This window comes from Macrotis lagotis, chromosome X (assembly GCF_037893015.1).
Source record: "Macrotis lagotis isolate mMagLag1 chromosome X, bilby.v1.9.chrom.fasta, whole genome shotgun sequence".
Classification (NCBI taxonomy): domain Eukaryota; kingdom Metazoa; phylum Chordata; class Mammalia; order Peramelemorphia; family Peramelidae; genus Macrotis; species Macrotis lagotis.
Window position 1 is genome coordinate 10,017,587 of NC_133666.1, and position 20,604 is coordinate 10,038,190.

General features: G+C 41.6%; 1 protein-coding gene and 1 long non-coding RNA gene across 3 annotated transcripts in view; both read left to right on the plus strand.

Annotated features, from left to right (window-relative positions):
- Window positions 1-651: 651 nt before the first annotated feature.
- The window catches only part of AMMECR1 (AMMECR nuclear protein 1), a 156,162-nt gene continuing 136,209 nt past the window's right edge, over window positions 652-20,604 (plus strand). The window contains exon 1 of one of the 2 annotated variants that reach the window (XM_074205383.1): window positions 652-1,181. In XM_074205383.1, the coding sequence (XP_074061484.1) occupies window positions 667-1,181 (515 nt within the window). In that variant the 5' untranslated portion in view covers window positions 652-666. The remainder of the gene's footprint in view (window positions 1,182-20,604) is intronic. The other variant, XM_074205384.1, reaches the window with a different exon arrangement.
- LOC141501446 (uncharacterized) overlaps window positions 1,533-20,604 on the plus strand; it is a 45,379-nt gene continuing 26,307 nt past the window's right edge. The window contains exon 1 of the long non-coding RNA XR_012472238.1: window positions 1,533-18,805. This is a non-coding gene — a long non-coding RNA (uncharacterized LOC141501446). The remainder of the gene's footprint in view (window positions 18,806-20,604) is intronic.

Genomic DNA, 20,604 nt, shown 5'->3' on the forward strand with positions numbered 1-20,604 from the left:
TTTTCTCTGCGGTCTCGGCCCGGGCATTCTTAGGGCAGTTGTTCTTTCGGTCTTTCCCTTAGGTCGTCTCACCTGGACCTGTGCTTTTCAGCCTGTCCTCAAGCAACCTCCCGTCTCCGCAGGAACACTCGGCACCTTGGGCGGCAGGAAGCCTGACCTTTCCAAGTCCGGGGCCAGCCGGGAGGCTTTCGCTTTCAAGAGCTCCGATCTTTGGGGGGGGGGGGGGGCATCCGGGAGCAGAAAATGGAGCCGGCATCAGGAAGGGGGCCCGTCATGAAGTGACTTCGGGCTTCATTCCCCGTTTTACCGCCATGGCCCCATTCTCAGGCAGTGTGGGGCCCTGGAGAGCCCAGCGCCTTTGGAGAGGCCCCGGGTTCAAACCCCTAGTCTGGTCTTTCCGCCCCGGGCCTCAGTTGCCCAGCCTCGCCGAGCCTCGGCGGGGAGCTGGGAGGGTCGCGACCCGGGCCCAGGCACCGGCGGGGGGCGGCGGGGCGGGCGGCGGCGCGCTCCGCTCCCGGGCACCGTGGGAGGGCCGCCCGGCCGGCCGACTGGCTGGCTGGCTGGAGGGGGCGGAGGGGCGCGCGCCAGCCCGAGCGTGCGCGCCCCCCGGCCCGGGACTGCGCACGATGGGTAAGAAGCGGCGCGCGGAGGGGAGGCTGTTCCAAGATGGCGGCGGGCTGCTGCGGGGTGAAGAAGCAGAAACTGTCCAGCTCGCCCCCGTCCGGCTCGGCGGCCGCCTCTGCGTCTTCCGCTTCGTCGTGCGCGGCCGGGGCGCACCCCCCGTGCGGCGGCGGCGGCGGCGGCGAGGGCCAGGGCCGGGCCAGGGAGCTCGGGCTGGGGGGCGCGGGCGCCCGGCTCAACGGGCTCGCGAGCGGCGGCGGCGGCGGCAGCGTGGGGGGGATTCCCTTGTCGGCGCCCTCGGGCTGCGGCGGGGGGAACCTGCTCCCCGCCGCCGCCGCCGCCGCCCCCGCCACGGCTGCCCCGGCGCCGCCGCCGCCGCCGCCGCCGCCGCCTCCTCAGCAGCCGCCGCCGCCGGCGGCCCCGGCGCCCGGCGGCAGCGGCAGCGGCGCCCGGAAGATGGTGGTGTCGCCCGAGATGTGCTGCTTCTGCTTCGACGTGCTCTACTGTCACCTGAACGGCTACCAGCAGCCGCGGGCCCCCCGCTTCACCAACGAGCCCTAGTGAGTACCGCCGGCCCCCGCGGCGCCCCCGGCTGCCCCCGGGCTCCACCTGCCAGCCCGGCCGGCCCCGCCGCCGGCGCCCTCCGCACATGGCCCCGCCGCTCGCCCATTCATTGTCAGGGCTCCGGCACCGCGCGGCCGCGGCCCGCCGGGCTGCCCGGGGAACCCCCCCCCCCCCGGGGGGCGCCTTCCTTCTGGAACGGGCCCCGCCCCGGGGAGCCTTCCTTCCCCCCCCCCCCCGCCCCAGGCAGCCAGTCCCCCGGTTCCCGAAAAGCCGAGTGCCCCGCCGGCTGCCGGCGGCTCGCCCAGGGCCAGTCCCCAGGGCTGGGGGCAACTTCGGCGTGCCCGGGCTTCCCTTCGGGCCAGGTCTCTTTGTTACTTGGGCCCTGGCACCCACCGAGGGAAGGACCCTGGCTCCCGGCTTGGGAGGGGGGGGGCGGGCGCCCACTCCTGCTTTCGTTGGGGAGAGGAAGGATGGGGACACGGGGTGCGTTTCGGACTTGAGTGCTCCACGCCACGGCACGGCAGAACGAGAAAGAGGAGACTTGCTTTGGATACTGAGCATTCAGCTGCCAGGAAGAGTATAGCACAGCATTCCGTGGAAGTCGTACCTTTCTCTGGCTAAGCCAGGTGACCCCCCCCTTCCGCCAATGGCAAAAATGGGATTTGGTAGCCTAGCCAGCCTGCCCTTTTTATTTCAGGGCATCGAGGGCTTAAAGGAAATGCTGGGAAACTGCTGCCTAAATAGGAGCAAATGTTAAATTCATATGTAAAGGAGAAATCCCAATAAAGGTCATGGAAATGACAAACTTATTGTTTGTTTTATTTGGCTTTGATATTTAAAATGTGTGTTTCATTTTGCATGACTTTTCTGTGGTCTGTTTCCATTTGCTCTCAGACTTTTAGTCATCTTTGGGCATCAGTTCACATGCAACAGCATCCAAGCTGACACTTGAATCAACAGATTAAATATCATTTCTTTATAAATGTTAATGTATTTAATTCTAGAAAATGAAATCCCCAGTCCATAGCCTTTCTCGAAGCAATTTCATTCGTCAAGAAATGTGTCTTGTAAAAAGCCCGTTTTCAGGAAAGCTCAGTAATGCAGCCAGACTGAGTCACTTATTTGAAACTTTTCTGTGGTCTTTGATGTCTGAGACACTGAAGCCAGTTATGGTTCTGCCCAGGCACAGGACTGCAAACATTCACTCCGCTTCCCAATGCATTTTGTCAATGTCCACTTCATATTTTGCTTACATTGTTTCAAAGAAGAAGACACACTTCCCCCATGGGTGCTGTTTTCACACATACTTGGAGAACATGCCCAACAGAATACAACTTGACATTTTCAAAAGGCAAAATGGAGAGGTTCCACTTCATGAAAGAAATGCTTTCACCTATATAATTTGACAGTCTCTCTCTACTCAAATCCCCCCTCCAGATTTTGCTTCTTTGCTGCTCCCTCTCCATTTTCTGGGATTTCAATTAAGATTTAAGTGGACTTAGATGGTGAAGTACAAGGAGTCCCAATTTTGTCTGCTGTGGAAGTGTTCGCATGGCATTCGAAGGGCAGGAGTGCTTCCTCGATGACCCTTCAATGCAGCAATGTGGTGTGTGATTCCATTTACTTTTGCCTTTTGGGAAACATTGAATAAGAGTTCGGGCTGAAGAAAGGGAGAAGGAAAATTCACTTATAAGCAGGAAGGAGACTACATTAGAAATTCAGTTGACTGAAGTACTTTTGAAGTGTTGTGTGGAGATTTCAGGAAGAAGGAAAAAAAGTGTCGAATGATGGAAAATCAGCTCGAATGTTTCCCAGTAATTTAGAGCCCACTTTGGCCAATGCTGAATGTGCTGCCAGTCATCAATGGTCTTGTGTACTTAGGTACGTGACACTATGTTGGGTGCTATAAAAAAAACCATAAGCCTTGTTCTCTAGAAGCTTATGTATTGTGGCCAGTAGCCAACCCCTCCCCCCACTCCTCTCCCAAGGATATATGGCAGTGCATGGGAGAAATTGATAAGACCCCCCACCCACCCCCACCCCTCTCCCCTGAATTAATCAGGTTCAAACTGTGCCTCCGACTCTGGGTGGGGTTGTGAGCTTCAGAGGAGTCACTCATTTCAGGTCTCAGTGGTTAGTTCTCTCTAGGCCTACTGAAAGAACCTTGGGTGCTGATGTATACTCCTGCTTGTCTGTACAAGTGAGGTAGAGCCATTGTCGTTACCAAGTATGACGACAGCAGCTAAGTAGGTCTGCTGCAGCTGGCAAAACATGTCGGAAGGATGTCAGTCAACACGCTACTCTTTTAATATGCAAAATTGACACTTGGATGAGAGACTTGGGAATTTTTTTTTTCCTTGCGTCCCATACCCTCACTTAGTCCCCTTCAGGTAAACTCCGCATTTGGCAGCATAGTGTGAATCATGAAAGGACATACCAGTCCCTCTCTAATTGTCCAGGATAGCAAGAACACCTGGTAACTCTAGAGCCATACCCTACAATAAGGGCTTTGTTTTTGTTTGTTTGTTTGTTTTAAATAAAGTTGCACTTTTAGCTTTTTTTCAAGATTTAGTCACCCACTACAATAAGTAGTATGATCTCCAACTGCTTACCCACTCTTCCCTTTAGTAGGTGGATGTATTTGAATAATTAAAACAGCATTCGGATAATGCTTCTATATTTTGGAGCAAGTAAGAATATACAACAGATTGGCATTGTGGCAGATTGGGCACAGTGACTGAGAAACAATTTAATCAAACGGTTTAAGAAGACTGAAGCCCTAATGTCCCATTAGGCTTACACACAATGTGTATAAAGTTCAAGAAAACTGGAGAGTTGGGCTGGGAGCTTTGCTCTGATATCACTTTTCATCTTACAGACTCCTAGAAGGTTAGATGTGGAAGGGACCATTATTTATGATAAATTTTTTTTTTAAACTGAGGCCATCTAATTCAACCTATTTGCTTTTACAGATAGGCAACTGAGACTCTTGAGAGGGAGAGAAACTCATTTAAGGTCATGTAAGTTAGTTTGTGTCATGATTAGGCTTAGAAACCAATTTTCCCTACCCCTAGTCATACACTGCTTCTTTCTAACTACACAAGGTGTCTACAAGCTCTTAGTAAAGCTTAAAAGTGAGATTTTTGTAGACGTCCCGTATATATTAATCATATTATAACTAACATTTATATAGTGCTCTCAGGTTGGCAAAGCTGAACATAATTTTGAACTGATTGCCAGGGAGATCTTTGAATTATAAACTAAAAAAGTATCCAAGAGAAATAACCCAATCCTTTTATTTTTAAGGAAGAGGCAGTGGGGCCAGAAAAGTTGTGATTAGCTGGGTGACCTTAGGCAAGTAAATGTCCCTCAGAATTCTAACTCAAGTTCCTTGATGCCATATCCAGTACTTTCTCCATTACACCAGAGTTGGTGAAACATATGTTATTTACGTGCTTGGGATGTGTATTCCTTGATCAGCTTTGGCACTCTTGCTATCTTTTTGAATGTCATGATCTCGCTTGGGAAATGTGCAAATATTCATGGAGTGTCTGATTTAGTCAGTAGACTTCACCAGGCAGATGGTAACACCAGGCAATAATGCAGAACTCAAATGATCAGCAGTGCAAAGTCTTAACTGGACCCCAAATAAACTCTGCCCATCCAGTGGATGATCAGAATGTGCATGCAATTTTTGAGTTAGGACCATTGAACTTTTGATCCATGACTAATATTGTAACTCTAGCACCGGTGAGGAAGTTCTTCAGGTTTCTAAAACTATAATACTGGCACTTAGCAAGAAAACCGTCCCTATCTGTAATGCCTGTGAAGTTAGTACAATCTTAAAACTAGTGTTAGTTAGCACAGTAGGGAAAGCAGTGCTGTGGATTTGGAAAGGAGGAAAAGAAGGGGTATTTTTATTCAGACGGAGCCATTGTATTCTGAAACCAGCCCCTTTGGGAAGGAGGGAAAGGAGTATTTATTTATTCAGCATCTACTATGTGCCCCAGCTGACACTATATTCTAAATATGAACTCATTTGAGCCTCACAGCAGCCCTAAGAGGGAGGTTGACTCATTAATAACTTTTTTATATATGTATATATATTCACACATACATACATATATCTGTGTGTTTTTATGTATATATGTGTGTGTGTGTGTGTATTTTTCACTAAGATTTACAAAACACTTTACAAATGTTATCTCATTTTATTCTTATAGTACTCAGGGAGGTAGTACCGTAATTATCTCCATTTTACAGCTGAGGAAACTGAGGTTGAGAGAGGTTAAGTGACTTGCCCAGGGTGACACAGGCTAGACTTGAATTCAGGTCTTTCTGACTCCCATTTTAGTGCTCTAACCACTCTACTACCTAGTTGCCAATTAGACCAATATATGTATGTCTAAGGCTCAGCAGTAGTCTGGGATGTATTGGACTTTTCTTTTTGCTCTGCTTATGCTTCTTTGTTCCACTGACACTGTCAATGGTGGGAGGGGGGTGGCCAAGAGAAGAGGTCTATGTTTTCCCCTCCAGGGTGTTTAGAAAGCCAGAGACCCACTTGTGTCTCAGCTACAGAGGTACTGTCAAGAGTAGTCTTTAACTTTAGAGCTAAGACTTAAAGTTAGCAAACTATACTCGTATAATTAAATGGAACTTGTGCTCCCACTTAAACAATATCGCAATAGAAGCCTACAAGAACTAGAAGAGTTTGTGTACGGATTCAACTCTTAGTTGGTCTGCCAGAAAAAGTGTCATCTCTTAGTGTTTGTTTTGTAGTTTCGGTATCTTGGGAATTAGTTATTCTGAAGGGTGGGTGCAGCTGCAGTTTTGCTGTGGTGCCAATATCTCCTGCTTGACAATATATAGGAAGTCATGTTTGTAGGTGAATTGGGGGTTGCTCTTCCCGAGTTTCAAAGAAATGACTTCCTTTACAGTACAGACTCTCCAATTGTGGAACCATAAATTTTTAAATTAAATCTTTATATAAAAATCCTCCAAATAAGCAACTAATTTAAGCAACTTCTTTATATCAATTTACTAAAACAAAAATCATGAAATCCCTTACTAAGGAAGAACATAGGAGAATGGCACAGAGTAGTGAAAGGAAGGCTCAAAGCTAGAGACAACCAGAAAAGACTTTCTGATCTATATTGAAGGGACAAAAATTAGAGTTATTGCTTGAGGTTGATCGTGTACAATTAACTTATAGTAGAAAAAACTTTACTCATTTTTCTTCTTTCTTTTCTGTTGAGGAGAATAATCTTTAGCTTGGAAAAAGCAGTCCAAAGCAATTGAGGGAGTCAAAAGCCAGGGTAGATTATGATAGAATAAGAAAACACCCAGCTGCTCCAAATGAGTTCAAGGTTCTGGCCCAGATTATACATTTTAAAAGGTAGCAGAAAAATCTGTACATGTGGATATGGGGCTGCTGTCAGTAATCTTTGAGGGATTATAGAGAATGGGAGAGCTGAAGATGGACAAATAGCTCCTTTTCCCCAAAAGGGCAAGAAGGTTTGGATTCTATAAACTATAGATCGGTGAGCTTGAAGTTGATCCCTGGCAAGATGCTATAGGTTTTTTGTAAGAAAGAGAAGCCAGTATGGGTTCATGACAAATCTATTTTCCACATTATTTCCAGCTTCACCTTCCTAAAGTACAACTCTTCTCATACATTTAAGACCCAACTCAAAAATCATGACTTTCACAAAAACCTTCCCTCAGTATCCTCCATACAGATGGAATTTTGCTGTAGTTTGGTGTACGGTAGCACTTTATAACTATACGTTCTATCTTGTTTCCTCCAAAAACTCCTCAAAGACAGCAAGTATATCTTCTCATATGTGTCATTAAGCATATAGCATCTAGTGTACAACAGGTTCTTCAAAAGTATTAGTTGAATTTTGATTTGTTCAATTTTGAATTTAATACCCTTGTGGCTGAGGGCAAAGGGCAATGGAGAGGTCCCTGGTGGGTACGGTAGGTGTACAGGGAGAGTGTGAACTGATAGCCAACTGCCTTCATAGTCTTAAAAGTGGAAGCTAGAGGAAGACCCCTAGAGCATTAGGCAGGCAGCCTCTTGTGGAAGATTTATGGGAGGACTTGGAAAAGTCAGTTGTAAAAGATTCAGAATGTGACTTCAGAGATAAGATTGACCACTGATGAATTGAGACATTGAACTTGGTGGGCAAGATGAGAAAATGGCAGCTGGATGGTAGCATCATTAGAGGAGATTTCTAACTGGGTGAACCATCATTTTCAGAATATTGATTAATAGATTAATACAGGTCTGGAAGCTTTGGGCAGGTGGGTAGGGGTGGGCTCACTGGGCTCTGTCCTCAATCTAATCTATTCAACTTTTTTTTAAAACTTGGATGAAAGCACGGATGGCACGCTGATCACATTTGCAAATGACACGAACCAGAAAGGGTTGGCTAATTCATTGGATAATGATTTGATAAGGACAAATGGTTATCTGAACAAGCAAGTTCACAATTACAGATGGGAGTAGGTGGAGTGGAGAGAGGAGCATGCTCATTTTATAGCACTTTATAGTTTTTAAAATGGTTTCAAAAGGCAGTTGGTATTGTAGTGGGTAGACTGCCAGAAATTAGACTTTGGTCCAAGATTTCTTACTCTGGTGGTTCAGAAAGATCCTACCTTCGTGATGGAAATGCATCTTCAAGTCTCAGATTGTCTTTAAGGCGATTCCCTAGCATTTCTTTGCTTTTTACTTCTCAGTAATCTTTTGAGGTCCACAAGGCCAATCTATAGCCCCTTAGAAAAAAATTCTCATCAGAAAACTGCTCTTATGATAAAAGACTTGTGCGTGTATCTACAGTATGGCTGCAGGTATGTTTTAAGTAGACATAGTAAGCCAAAAGGGGTAAAATTTCTATTTCCTGAGCTTGACCAAATTTAAAGGTAGCACAATCTGGGAATCCTTTAGGGAGCTTGATAAGCAGAATAGTCTCATTCTTCCATTTGTTCCCTTTGGAGGGTATTTGTTGTCTAATGTTTTCCCAGTGTTTTATAAGCAATTTAATTAGAAGGGTCAAATCATACAATGTTAAGGCTGTAAGGAATCTTTAGAGGTCATCTAGCCTTTGCTTGAGAACCTTGAGGGTAGTGAATTCTCCTCATTAGAAATCTTTGAGCAAAAATTGGATGACAACTTATCTGTTCCAATATGGGCTGGATTAAGTGGTCTCTGACTTTGATTCTGTAAGTTTGCCCATTCCTTTCATTTTACTGATGAAGAAACAGAAATTCAGAGATGGGAAAGAGAGACATCACAGGAAAGGAAGAGACTTAGCTAAGGTCATATACCTAATAAGTGCCAGAACCAGGATGAGAACCCAGGTTTAGTAGTTTCATAGATTTAGAACTAGACAATATCTTAGTGTTCATCCAGTCCCCAGTTTTAGAGGTGAGAAAACTGAGGCCAGAGAAGTTAGGTGACTTGCCTGAAGTCACTTAATAATTGGCAGAGCTGGTACTCATACTCAGCTCCACTGCCTTTAAATTGGACCAGAATCCTTGAGTCCACTGCCCAAGACCTTTTCTCCTTTGCCCTTCACATTGATTTGCAGCTTAATCTGTCATTTAGGTGAAAATATGGACTGCTCTCCTAAAGGGAGATTTTTGAAAAGACAAAAGGTATATTGGTATACAGTTGAAATTAAGTGCACAACATTGCCATACTTAAAATTCAGACTAACAAAGGTTTTTTTCATAGTGCTTTAAAAATCAAGATATTTTACTGATTTTCCTCTCCATTGACCCCTTTTTTTGTTACTTTGTCGAAATTTTCTTCTTGCTAGTCTTTCCACAAGATACTATCTTTCCCATCATCCATTATACTTGGAAAGCAAACTTTTTGGAAGCCATGAATGGTTACATTCAGGATATATTTCCCATGTAGGAAAAATAATACTTCTCCCAAAATCCTACTTTATTGCCTTTTTGTGGTATGTGATTTGTGGGTGTGGGATATCTCAGACTAACTTGGGATCTTAAAGATGATGCCGAGAAAGCATGAAGTGTGACCCTGAGATATTTGAGGTGATGCCAGGGGAGTACCCAGCAGTCTGTTTTCTGCCTTTTGCTAAACTGGGGATGACTGATCATTAGCTGATTGGCCCCAGTCCCTAGTGCCTTCCCCTTCAAGGTTGCCTTCCATCAACTCTCTTTGTGCCTCATTATCCACATGTTGTCTTTCTGTCTAGGAGGATGGTAGGACTCTTTTTGCCTTTCTTACTATCTCCAGCTCTTGGGATGACTTCAGAGATGATTGGTAATTTTTTTTTTGGCTCCTGGGTGATGAATCCTTTGGCAGTTGTGCCCCTGGAAGAGTTTCAAAATAAAAAAAAACGATCCCCAGTTGAGTGAAACCTCCCCTTTCCTTCTTCAGTGATCTTGCCTGTTGCTACTGTAAATAATATTAGTTCATCGATTAGCAGGCATATATTAAATGCTTACTGTATGCATGGTAGTATGCTTGCTCAGTGATAGGGATGCAAAGAGAAAAAAACAAAAGGAGTTCTTGTCCTTAAGGAACTGATATTTTAATAGGGGACCAAGTGATAAGCTGGGGAGCTTTCCTTTAGGTCTTTTGAAATCGCACAAATACCAGTGGATAAGTTATCCATTTCTCTTCTCATGTAGGGAGCTCATCTTTTTTTCTCCTGGTTCAGGGGAAACTCCCTGATGTTATTCTTGGTTTTTGCATTTATTGTTTATGCCCTCCATATAATTCTCCATTGTTCTTTTGAGTGATACTCAACTTCAATTCTTTGGAGACAAGGCTGTTCCATGACTTGCAGCCATATGACATCTCAAGAGAGAAGTATTGTTGTTTTAAAAAAAATGGGCCTTTGCTTCAAGGAGAAGCTTGAAGTCATTAAGAATACTACATAACTCCTCAAAGGCAGTGTAGTCCTTTTTCTTTCTCCTCTTCAACTCTCAATCTAATTCCTTGCAGTCTATTTTGCGTAATTTCTGGAATTCGTCCTCTAGAGCTTTACTTTCTTCTTAGGTTAATTTCCTTAGTAGACCATGAAATCCTACAGACCCTTTCTCTAAACTCTTTGAAGTCTACTCTCCTCCAATCTAGAATAAGAAATCCTTATTGAATGAAATGTAACGAATTGCATGCTTTGCTATGTCTAATTTTCACTTTGTTTCTCTAACTCTAAAGTTAATGATTGTTTCTTAGTTGGAAGTGGTTACAGACTAGAGAGATGCCTCAATTTCTTTATCTTTTGAAGAATGGGTTTTTTATGAATGCAGGGCAAGAGTTTATTACTGACTTCTCTGAGAGTTCTATTTGTCTCTGGGTAGCTAACGTTCTCCATCACTCTTCTGTTAACATGTGACACTGCCGTGTTTGTGATTTTTCTTCCTTCTTGTCTTGCTTTTGTTTCTCCTGCCATTGATCCACAATAAAATATCTGCCAACATGCTTCCTAAGACCAATTCCTTTGTTTTTCTCACATAAATTTATCTCCTTTCTTGTCACCTCATAGATAAGAGAATCCAAGATGGAAGGGATCTCAGGGTCATCTACCAATAGCCTCATTTGTACATAAGCAAGACTCTCTTCTATGGTAAAACCAACAAGTAGTTTATCCAATCTTTGCTTGAAGATTTCCAGTGTGCTGAAGTCATTGCCAGGCTCATGTTAATTCTGCCTCTGCAACATCCCTAGTATGTTTCCATCTTTCGGTTTTTACCCTCTCATCACTTCTTTCCTGGACTATTGCAATACCCTCTTAATTGATTTCCCTGTCTCTAGTCTTTTCCTCTTTCCAATCTGTCCTCAATACAGATGCCAAATTGATTTTCCTAAAACACAGAGCTGACTGTGTCACCCCCTGCTCAGAGATCTAAAATGGATTCCTGTGGCCTCTAGGATAAAATGCAAAATCCTCAGCCTAGCCTTTAAAGCCTCTTACAATCTGTCTCCCACCTGTCTTTTCTATCTTATTTCCTTTCACTCCCCTTCACACTCTGTTTCAGTAAAACCAGTGGGCTAAGCTGCTTCCCTAGACTTGTTTTGTCTGTGGCCCTCACATCTGGAATGCACTCTTTTCTGCTCCAGAAATCCCTAGCTCAGGTTCTGCCTCCTCTGTGACTTTGACTGCCCCCCCCCCCCAGCCCTTTCCTGCCTCCTTCCCCACTCTCTCCTTGAAGTGACTCCTGCTTTATGTGTACTCTGTTTCAGTATCTGTAGCCACTATGTTTCAGTATCTGTAGCCACTATGTTTCTTCTGAAGGACTGTTTCTTTGTAGCTACAGCGCTTTAGCACACACTTGGATACTTATTACAAGCTTGCTGAATTGCCTGTGGAGATAGCTCTTTCTGCCTTTAGATAGCTCGATCCTTTGGAAGTTGCTCCTTAGATCACACCTAAATCGATCCTAACGATTCAAATTCTGACTGCTGGGCACATGAAGAATAAATGTAATGTCATCTAGCTTGTGAGAGCTTTTCTAGTTCTGGAAGAGAGCTCTCATCATATCCTCTCAGAGCCTTCTCTTCTCCAGGCTAAATAAATAATGTCCAGTTTCTTCAACTCATTCTCATATGACCTAATTTTGACTTTTCTTCATTCTACACCATCCATCTAGTTTATCTCTGCCTATTCCAAAATGTGATTTCCCCCAGCTGTACACAGTGTTATAGATAGGATCTGACCAGTTCAGAATATAATAGGACCTTCCTAGAAATGGACAGCATACCTACTAATGCACTCATTGGTTTTGCCTGGCATATTATAATGAATGAATTTTGTTGAGCTGGTTGAGCAGATCTTTTTTTAGGTGAGTTGTTATCTAGCTCACCCCACCCCCTACCCCCATGCTGTTTTTGTAAAGTTGATTTTTTTTAACCAGGGTATAAGATTCACATTCATCCTTCTTTAATTGAATTAGATTTGGCCCAGTGTTCTAGAGATCTTGGGATCCTGACTCTGTTATCCAACATGTTATACATCTTTCCAACTCTCAGATAAGCATCCTGCCTATGCCTTTATCCAAGGAAATGATAACTCAGGGTTCAGGATAGATTCCTGGGGCATTTCACTTGAGACCATTTTCTGAGATATCATCAAATCATAGATGACTTCTTTTTGAGTTCAGTCATTCAACTGGTTCTGAACCCACATATCCTCCAGTTCATGTTCCATCCCCCTTGTCCATGAGGATGACATGCGGCATCAAATATCTTGGTAAACCATATAGATAGCATTTCATCTTTTGGATAGTATAATAACCCCTCCAAAAAAAAAAAGAAATCAAATTAGGTTTTTGTGCCCTGTTCTTTTTTTTTTAGGTTTTTGCAAGGCAAATGGGGTTAAGTGGCTGCCCAAGGCCACACAGCTAGGTAATTATTAAGTGTCTGAGGTCAGATTTGAACTCAGGTACTCCTGAGTCCAGGGCTTGTACTTTATCCACTGCGTCACCTAGCCAACCCTAACCTTTTCTTGATAAAGCCTTCTAATCTCCTTATGATCACTACTTCCATTTCCAGATATTCACCGTCTTTACTGAATTTTACTGGATGTCAAGCAGGCTCATTAGCTTACAATTGAAGATTCCATTCTCTACTCCCCCCCCCCTTTTTAAAACTGGGATAATATTTGTCCTTCATGCTACAACATCAGGGAGGTGATGCCATGACAAGGACATGAATTGGATTTGAGTGAGAGGGGGATGTACTAAGTCACTGGCCTTACTTTCTCCTCCAGTCATTTGGGTTCAGTGGCCAGATACGAATCAGGATGACTGAATATGACCCTGAATGAGAGACAATCAGGTTTAAGTGACTTGCCCAAGGTCACAGAGCTAGGAAGAGTCAGTTATCTGAGACTGGATTGGAACTTCTGTCTTCTGACTCCAAGGCCAGTGCTTTATCCACTGCACCCCCTAGCTACTCTAAATTAGGATAACCTTTGCCCTTTAACCCTGTAGTATTTCTCCCCTTTTTCATGATTTTATAAAAATAGCCCTTCAGCTACCCCTTTTGTATGCTTTTTTTCTATTGGTGACTTGATCAAAGTCAAGGACAGTTAGGTGCACTCTCATTTTGTCCCTATTTTTTGAGTATTAAACCCCTTATTGTCTTCTTCCTTCCAGTCCAAAGATACTCTCCTTGGAAAAAAATCCAGAAGCACAGGAAATGTTGAGCAGCTCATTCTTTGCTTTATTCCTTATCCCATCCACCCTCAGCAACAAGCTGATCTCATCTTGGATCCTCCTCTTTTCCTTGTTTCAGCTTAAGATCCTTCTGGTTGTCCTTAGTTTGCCTTGTGAATTGTGGAACTCCACCCACCCTACCATGCTTAGAGTACATTGATTTTGTATTTCTCATCTCTGAACTGCCTGTCTTTAGTCTTACAGTGGAGAGAGTAATTTGTTTGGAAATAGTTTTCTACCATGTGTTCTTGTGGGAAGTTACTGTTCACTTGAATGAACTTCTTCCCTTTCCCCCTATCTCTCTCCACCTCCCCCCACTTTATAGCAAAAGTGATATTTGTTATAAAGTGATATTTGGACTAGGTGATCTCTTTGTTCTTTTCCAGTTTTAAATCGTATGGGGGTTTGTTTTTGTTTTTATTTTCTCTTCCATGCTTATGTTGCTCAACATATTGAAAAACATGAGCAGCAAGAGTAACATAGTAGATATAGTGCTGGACCTGGACTTAGGAAGACCTAAGTTCAAATCCTGCCTCAGACACTTACTGGGTATTTGTTTGATCCTGGATCTGTCACTTAACCTCTTTGACTCAATTTCCTCAACTGTAAAACAGCTAATAATAATAGCACCTTCCTCCTTGTTGTTGTGAGGATCTGTTAGACAGCATCTGTAAAGCACTTTGCAAGCCTGAAAGCTCTCTAACTACTGACTATTTCATCTTACTTCCTGATTAAAAAAGTTCTCCCAAATTTTCATTTAAATGACATGGCAACTGCTAAGCTAATGATGGCCTGTGTCTAGGTGAGAAGGACCTTCTTTACATAAATCTCCAGGCCATTCAGTTCTTGAGTTAAATGCTTTCTGAGGCAATATTAACTGGTTTTCAATTTCACCAGCCTTCAATTGAATGACTTTCTGGCTGATTGGCATTCCACTTGGTCTTTGTTTTACAAAAGAAAGTACACACTCATCAACCTTGTAATGGTGACCCCATTTAGATCCTTGAAATGCTTTCTGTATGGAAGTGACATTCTAAAGTGTTTTCCTTCTCTGGTGTTCAACAATTCACATTCTTTTGATTAATATTTTTTTCTGATTCCTTAATGCTTTTAGTTTCTGTTTAGTTAATACCTGCTGTTTTAAAAAAATTATCTTTATGTTTCAGTCCCTTACTGATTTTTTTTTTCTGCCATGGTCACTCAGAGTTTTTGACAACCTGTAAAACACAAGTCACCTCTAATTTGTCTTATCGTTAAACCACAAGGATACCAATGCCAGCTGTCAGGCAGAACAGGTGATAATAAAAAAGTACACTGTCAGAGTGTAACAGATCTTCCCCAGGTTCCCAGTATGTCTCTCATCTTCAAGCATACTTTCCCTGCTTATGACACTAAGAACATGATAGGAAAGGTACGTTAGGGTTTTGTACAAGGCCAGCAGATTAACATCTGATATGCTTACTTTTTACATCAAAAATTGTAATTGTGGGGGTATTCCATTTCTCTGGAGGTTAGTCTCTTCTAAAAATAAAACTTGAAATAAATATGAACCTATAAATATATCCTTAATTGAAAGTACTGAGATTCTTCCTTATTAAACTAATACGTTATTGAGCACCTATTTTGCAAATAGTACTGCTGGATTCAGGGGAGGGGACCATGATGATGGTAGAGAAATCAAATCAGGATACAAAAACTAGACATAAAAAAAAGAACTCTGGCCTCCCAAAATTAGGTTATATAATATGGTAGAGAAGATGGGATATATTTGTAATAGTTCAAATGAAAGCTAAACAAAAGATGGGAGCCACCGGCATGATGCTGTTAAAAAATGAAGCAGGGGAGCTCTGGACAGAGAGAAATATTGTAATTTTTTTCTCCCCTTTTTTCTGTATTGAGACAATTGTAATTCTTTCCTTTTTCTGTATTGTTACAAGAAAACTCCTATAAGCAAGAAATGTACCCAGTAAAGAGACACTTAAAATAGTTAATCTTTTAAAACTGCTAAATCTTCCCAATATTGACTCTGTGCTAGTAGGCTATGTAATCCTATCTAAACTAGTGTCTCCAGACTCTCCTAGTTATACATCATAAATTCCTTAAGGCTGCCACCTTGTGTTAACAAAGACCCTAACTCCTAGGCAGGCTGATGCCTTCAGCTAAAGTATAATTTAAGAATTTAAGGTTAATCTTTATTAATTTTAATTCTTCCAGGCATATGCAGAAACACAAATTTATGTCATGCATTAAACCAATTCTTAGTACTTCCTGGTGTCACCCTAACACCTCTCCTGACTCCCCCTGAACAGGAGGTGGACTAGGTTTCCTATAAAGATTCTTCCCACCCACTTCTCCATGCTGGATCTACGTGATCCCAGCCTAGCTACCTGGCTTGTGACTGTTTCCTTTCCCTTTCTTAATTGTCTTTGATGTTCTCACCAGCCCAACTTGTAACTGTTTCTTCTTTGCTTAAACTTAACTATCTTCTTACAAACTCATTTTCTTTGAATATTATGTTTACTTTAAAAAAATTTTTCTTATGTTTTTTTTCCTTTCTATCCCATGGTTTTCTTTTCCCTTAGTCCTAATTCCTCATGCACAAAATGACTAATATGGTAAACATGTTAAACTCAAATGTACATGTACAGTGCTCACCAAACTGTTCACCACTGAGGGGGAAGGTGGAAGAAAATTGTGTAATTTATAAATAAGTGAATGAATGTTAAATAACATGTAATTGGGAAAATTAAATAAAATATCAATTAAAAACCCAACCAACTCTCTTTCTTTACCTTGCTAAAGAAAACTGTGAATTAACTTGTAACTTTGTGCAGTAAACAGAGAGTTTAGTGATTTCCTCATTTAAAAGAACCACAGCTGTCTCTAGGATCTCCCCACCCTCCACCCTCTAGTCCTCCAGCTGACCTCTGGACATTGGATTTGGAATCAGGACTTCAGCTCAGATACTGGCCTGGATACAAATCCCTACCCTTTCATTTGCTACTTATGTGACTTTCAGTAACTCAACCTCTCTAATGTGAGGGGCACTGGACTAGCTGACCTTCGAAGTCCCTTCTAGTTCTAGGATTCTGTGGATGACCTTGGGCAAGTCACCTTCTCTCCCTCGGACTCAGTTTTTTCTTCTGTAAAATGAGGGAGTTGAACGAGATGTCCTCTGGAGTCCCTCCAACTCTACATACTTCACTCTACATCAATTCATGAAGCTCTTTTCATACTTCTCTGTAGTCATCAGATTCATTTTTTAGCATAATAATATATTCATGGACCACAATTTGTTTAGCTCTTCCCCAGTTAATGAGCATCCACTTTTATTTCCAGTTCTATACTATGACAGAAAGTGCTGCTATAAATATTTTTGTGTGTATATATGTGTGTGTGTGTGTGTGTGTGTGTGTGTGTGCACACACATATAAGGATATTGTTCTTATCAGTATGTGGAGTATATATTCAAGAGTCAAAGAGTAGGGATATTTTAGTCAATTTATTATAACAATTCTAAACTGCTGTTCACCATGCTTATACTGATTCTTAGTGAAAAACTAGAATTTATATAATGCCTTACAGTTTGCAGGTTAATAGCTAGAATCTATATAACATCTTAGGGTTTTGCAAGCACTTTACAAATATCTCATTTCATTAAAAATTTCTCTTATTTTTTTTCCTTTCTATCCCATGGTTTTCTTTCTTTTCCCCTTAGCCCTAATTCCTCATGCACAAAATGACTAATTTTGGAGGGTAAGTGCTGGGAGGTAAGTGCTATTATTATTTTCACTCTTCAGTTGTGGAAACTGAGGCAGGCAGAGGTTAAGCGACTTGTTCTGTGTCTGAGGCTGGATTTGAAATTAGATCTTACTGAATTTGGGCTCACCATTGTGCCACCTAAACTACCTCTGCCAACTGTGTGTTTGGGGAAAGATCATTTCTAATTGGAGTAATTAGAGAAGATTTTCTGGAGGAACTAGCAAATTAGGTAAGTATTTAGGTAAGGCAATTTAGGTTGGGTCAACTATTGATTTATAGAGGTGGGAGAACACTATGAAATAAAAAAACTACAAGTTTACCTTTAGGATCATATTTAGACATTTTGGTTAGAGTGAAGAAAGATTGGAAATGTGGTTGGGGGTGGATTGTGAAGGACCTTGAATGGCAGACTACGGTTTTAGGGCTTTATTAAGTGATGGTGAGTTAATGGGCAGAGCCATGACTGAGTCTCTAGAAAGCTTATTCTGGCTATACTTATAGAATAGGGTAGCTGGGGAAAGAAATGGAAGACTTTGTTTACTCCTAATTGAACTAGGTTTTTTGTTATTTTAGATCTTGCTTTTTTTTAAAGATTTTTGCAAGGCAATGGGGTTAAGTGGCTTGCCCAAGGCCACACAGCTAGGTAATTATTAAGTGTCTGAGGCTGGGTTTGAACTCAGGTACTCCTGACTCCAGGTGCTCTATCCACTGTACCACCTAGCTGCCCCTAGATCTTACTTTTTCTAAGCTTAGTTATTTGGTCTTAGCCCACAAGAGAGTAAAAACTATAATTCAGAAAGTCATATATGATGGGGCATTGTGAGAGGCAAGGGAAGTGACCTTTAAGATTCAACACTAAACCTGTTAGTGACTGAATTCTTACCACACAATACCATTATGGAGGTTTTTTTAAATTGCCCTAATTTAGAAAATGGTTAAATTGTATTTGTTTTCTCTGATTAAGAAGGCAGAAGAACATAATAACATTTTAGAAGAATTGTATTTGAAAATGGTTAGAATAATAAATTTGGGCAATAAGATTTTTTTAAATCTGGAAAATTGACTTATGTAGAAAAGTTTATTCTCTGTCAAAGCCAGATGAAGGGATGTATTGGAATTAAGTAATGTGATCAGAATTTCCATTCTGTCTTGTATCAAATTGTCTTTTTAGTCACTTTGCAAATCCTTTACTATCAAACAGGTCCTAAAATAATTTCTATAAATTTCTGAAAAAGTGATTCTACTTCTCCCTTCCCCCTTCTCCCATCATCTCTTATTTTTATTTATTTTTTAAAAATTTTTCTTTATTTAAGGCAATGGGGTTAAATGACTTGCCCAAGGGCACACAGCTAGCTAATTATTAAATGTCTGAGGTCTGATTTGAACTCACGTCCTCCTGACTTCAGCTGTCCCTCTCCCATCATCTCTTGCTGAGATCTTATGCTGAGGCTTTCAGGGGCAAAGGGGTCCATACTAGAGTAGATATTCTACTGTTCTTCAGTTGAGCTTGGGTTGGCCAGTACTATTTTTACTTCATTTGTGATAAACTTTCCTTCCACATAGTAAGTTGAAAGATCCCACAAGAGAGAAAACATCCAAAGTCTAGGAAGCTTGACTTCATATGGAAATGTGCTGGACACAGTTGTTATCTATCTTGATGGTATGGACATAGACAAGTTAAACTTTTTTCCTAGCTTGTAAGTTGAAAATCCTGAAATAGCTTGTCACCATCATACTTGCTGTCATTTATACAGTGCTTTACAATTTACAAAGTGTTTTTCTTCCCTTGACTTGTTTAATTATCCCTTTAATTTATTCCTTTTGAATAAAATGTGCCTTTCTATACCCAAACTTCAATCACAAGTCAGATTCCTTCAAATCTCAGTGATACTTAATAAATGTTTGTTGAATTAAATACCTATAAGATTGAAATTATTCCTGGAGATAAGATCTGCTGCTTAATTGTTTAATACTTTTAACTTTGCATTTTTGCTTATACTAATCTAAGGTCATAGCCTTTATTGCTGCCTCTTCTTATATATAATCTTCTAAGAATTTCTAGTCTTCTCCACTGATATTATTCCTTTGTTATAACGCCTGCCACTTTCTATGATATTGGGTTTGGCAATTTAAGGTTCTCTTGATCAGATTCACAGATCCTCCAGGCAAGAGAGTACATACACACAATGATGCTTATTGACTGGTCTATTTTTATTTAAACACGATGTCCAAACCCCCAGCTAACGTTTTACCTCTACAAGATGCAGCCCTTGAAAAACATTAAGAAAAAGAGCATAAAAATGATTGGGACAAGATAGTATAGGTAATCTTACAAATTAATGATTTATCATTTATTACAAATGGAGGGACATGTTATTTTACTTTTCAAATTAATATCAACATTGTCCATTGTTTTTGTCCCAAATTTTGTTACCATTTAAAGTTGTTCCCATTTATGTATTTATTGTCATTATATGTTTTCTATTTTGTTCTAAGTAATATTATTTTTATTGTCCTTCCTCTAATGTATTCCAGTCCTGGCCAACAACCCATCATTCCCTTGTCATCATTCCCTTTGATCCAGAAATCCAAGTGCCATTCTTAAATGTCTTGTCCAGTTATCCAATTGTTGTTAAGAACTGTTGCTCTTGGTCATATGTCATCTCATTCTCATTGATCTTTCATTCTATTTTAAAGTCCTAGGTCACATTTTGTCCTCCCTCTTCTGCCCTCTCCATTTTTCCCTTTCAGTGACTACACAGGGTTCAGAAACTTGTCATTCAGATGTTCTGTTCACTGTGGCATCCCAAATATTGATATCTGTGTCTGTGAACAGAAAATACAGGCTAGAGTACCCCCAACTTCTCCAACCTCACACTGAGTTCCAGTGCACTTACTGGAACTGACTAAAACTCTTCCAACACTTCCTCAATACTGATTGTATTGGGCATGTGATTTCATTGGTTTAGGAACTTCCCCTAAAGGAAAATGAGGAAATTCCCTTTGCCAAGGCAGAATGTCACCTCTGGAGGCACTGAGAAGTTGTGACCTGGGTCACAAAGCTAATGTATTTAAGAGTTAGGTCCTGAAGCTAGATCTTTCTGATTCAGAAGTTTGAACTCTACTTACTTCTATATTGCCTCAAAACATCAATTTTTATTAAACCATTTCAAATCTCTGTACTGAATCTTTATGCTAATTCTCCTCTCAACAATCCACATTTGTCCTGGGTCCAATGGTATCTCCTGAGACCTCTTAAACAGGTTTGGAAATCCTGGCTAGCTGGAGCAGCCTTTCAGCTTGCTGTTCATGCCCAGATTATTTTCTCTTCTCGAAATCTGGTAGCAATCATGAAAACATTACCTCTGCCTGAGGACTAGAGTTTCATAGCTCAAACAATAGTCTGGCAGTAGGCTTTTATTAAGGGCCTACTACTTCTGAGGTCCCTTCTAGATTTAG